General features: G+C 43.0%; 1 protein-coding gene across 1 annotated transcript in view; it reads right to left on the bottom strand.

Annotated features, from left to right (window-relative positions):
• Positions 1 to 1,388: 1,388 nt before the first annotated feature.
• Positions 1,389 to 1,457, bottom strand: part of Abcb6 (ATP binding cassette subfamily B member 6 (Langereis blood group)) — a 2,132-nt gene continuing 2,063 nt past the window's right edge. The window contains exon 4 of the mRNA XM_059278808.1: positions 1,389 to 1,403. Coding sequence (XP_059134791.1) covers positions 1,389 to 1,403 — 15 coding nt within the window. The remainder of the gene's footprint in view (positions 1,404 to 1,457) is intronic.

The raw sequence follows: 1,457 nt of genomic DNA, 5'->3' as shown, positions 1-1,457 counted from the left end.
CAATCATGTGTGAGCTGCAGAGTTAACTGCTGCCAAAGATCTCAAAGTGTACTTTAAAACAGGTTCTTGCTGTGTACCCCCAAACCTTTCAAGTGGTAGAATTATAGGCATCACCACTACAGTTTGGTTTGTTTTTGAAAGTATAAAAAATGGTTAAATAGGGGCTGGAGAGATGGCTCAGAGGTTAAGAGCACTGACTGCTCTCCCAGAGGTCCCGAGTTCAATTCCCAGGAACCACATAGTGGCTCACAACCATCTATAATGAGATCTGGTACCCTTTTCTGGTGTGCAGACATACATACAAACAGAATACTGTATACATAATTATTAAATAAATCTTTAAAAAATGGTTAAATATATTTCTTCAAATAAAGCTCTCCTATAAAGCAAAACAAAAAAAAAAGTAAATACTAGAAATGTCAAGTTTAGTCTAACAGAACTGATGCTGGATTTCACAGACGGAGAAGTCTAGAGATTTGCAAATGTGAGCTTTTTAGTAATTGCCCTTTCTAAAGGTTTATGCCAAAGCTGAATGCCCTCATCAGAAGGTCCTTAGATGTACATCTGAATAGAGTCTCCTCTCCGGCAAGTTTGTATCTTGACTTCATTATTACCACCAGAGATTTTTCACAAAGCTTTAAACAACTGCTCCAACTCTATCTGTAGTCATTGTAAAGGAAAGCATCCTTTCCATGAACAAAAAGTACCTTTTACAAAACAAAAGGCAGTGAAAAAGGCGTGGTGGCTCCCACCTTCCCACTGTGAGGGAGGCTGAGGCAGGAGACTCTCAGAAAGGTCAAGTCCAGCCGGGGCTAGCCCATGAGAAACTGTCCTAAGCAAAACCGGAAAGTTGAGGACAAAGAAATGGCTCAGTGGTTACAAGTGTTCACTGCTCTTCTGGAGGACCCAGAAAATTCTGTTCCCAGCACCCAAACTGAGTGACTCACGACCACCTCTAACTCTTAACTCCAGGGCATGGATCCAACAAATTCTTCTGGCCTCCAAAGACACCTGCACACACAGGAGATACACTCACACATACAAATATAAATAAAAAGAAGAGAAAACGCCTGGAGAGAAAAACAGGGGTAGGGTGGATGGCGTGCATGAGATGGCTCAGTGGGGCCTGGAGAGATGGCTCAGCCGTTAAGAGCACTGGCTGCTCTTCCAGAGGACCTGAGTTCAATTCCCAGCAACCACATGGTGGCTCACAACCATCTGTAATGAGATCTGGCGCCCTCTCCTGGCCTGCAGGCATACATGCAGGCAGAACATTGTATACATAATAAATAAATCTTTAAGAGAGAGAGAGAGAGAGAGAGAGAGAGAGAGAGAGAGAGAGAGAGAGAGAGAGAGAAAGAGAGGTGAAATCAATAAAACAATAGCAGTTAGCCATAGCTTTGCTGGGGGTTGGAGACTCAGAGAGGAGTCAGATGACTTAAATCCTTGGTGTGAGT

This window comes from Peromyscus eremicus, chromosome 13, assembly GCF_949786415.1.
Source record: "Peromyscus eremicus chromosome 13, PerEre_H2_v1, whole genome shotgun sequence".
In the NCBI taxonomy this organism is placed as follows: Eukaryota; Metazoa; Chordata; class Mammalia; order Rodentia; family Cricetidae; genus Peromyscus; species Peromyscus eremicus.
Note: the sequence above shows the minus strand (reverse complement) of the source record. Positions and strands in the feature narration are given on the sequence as shown.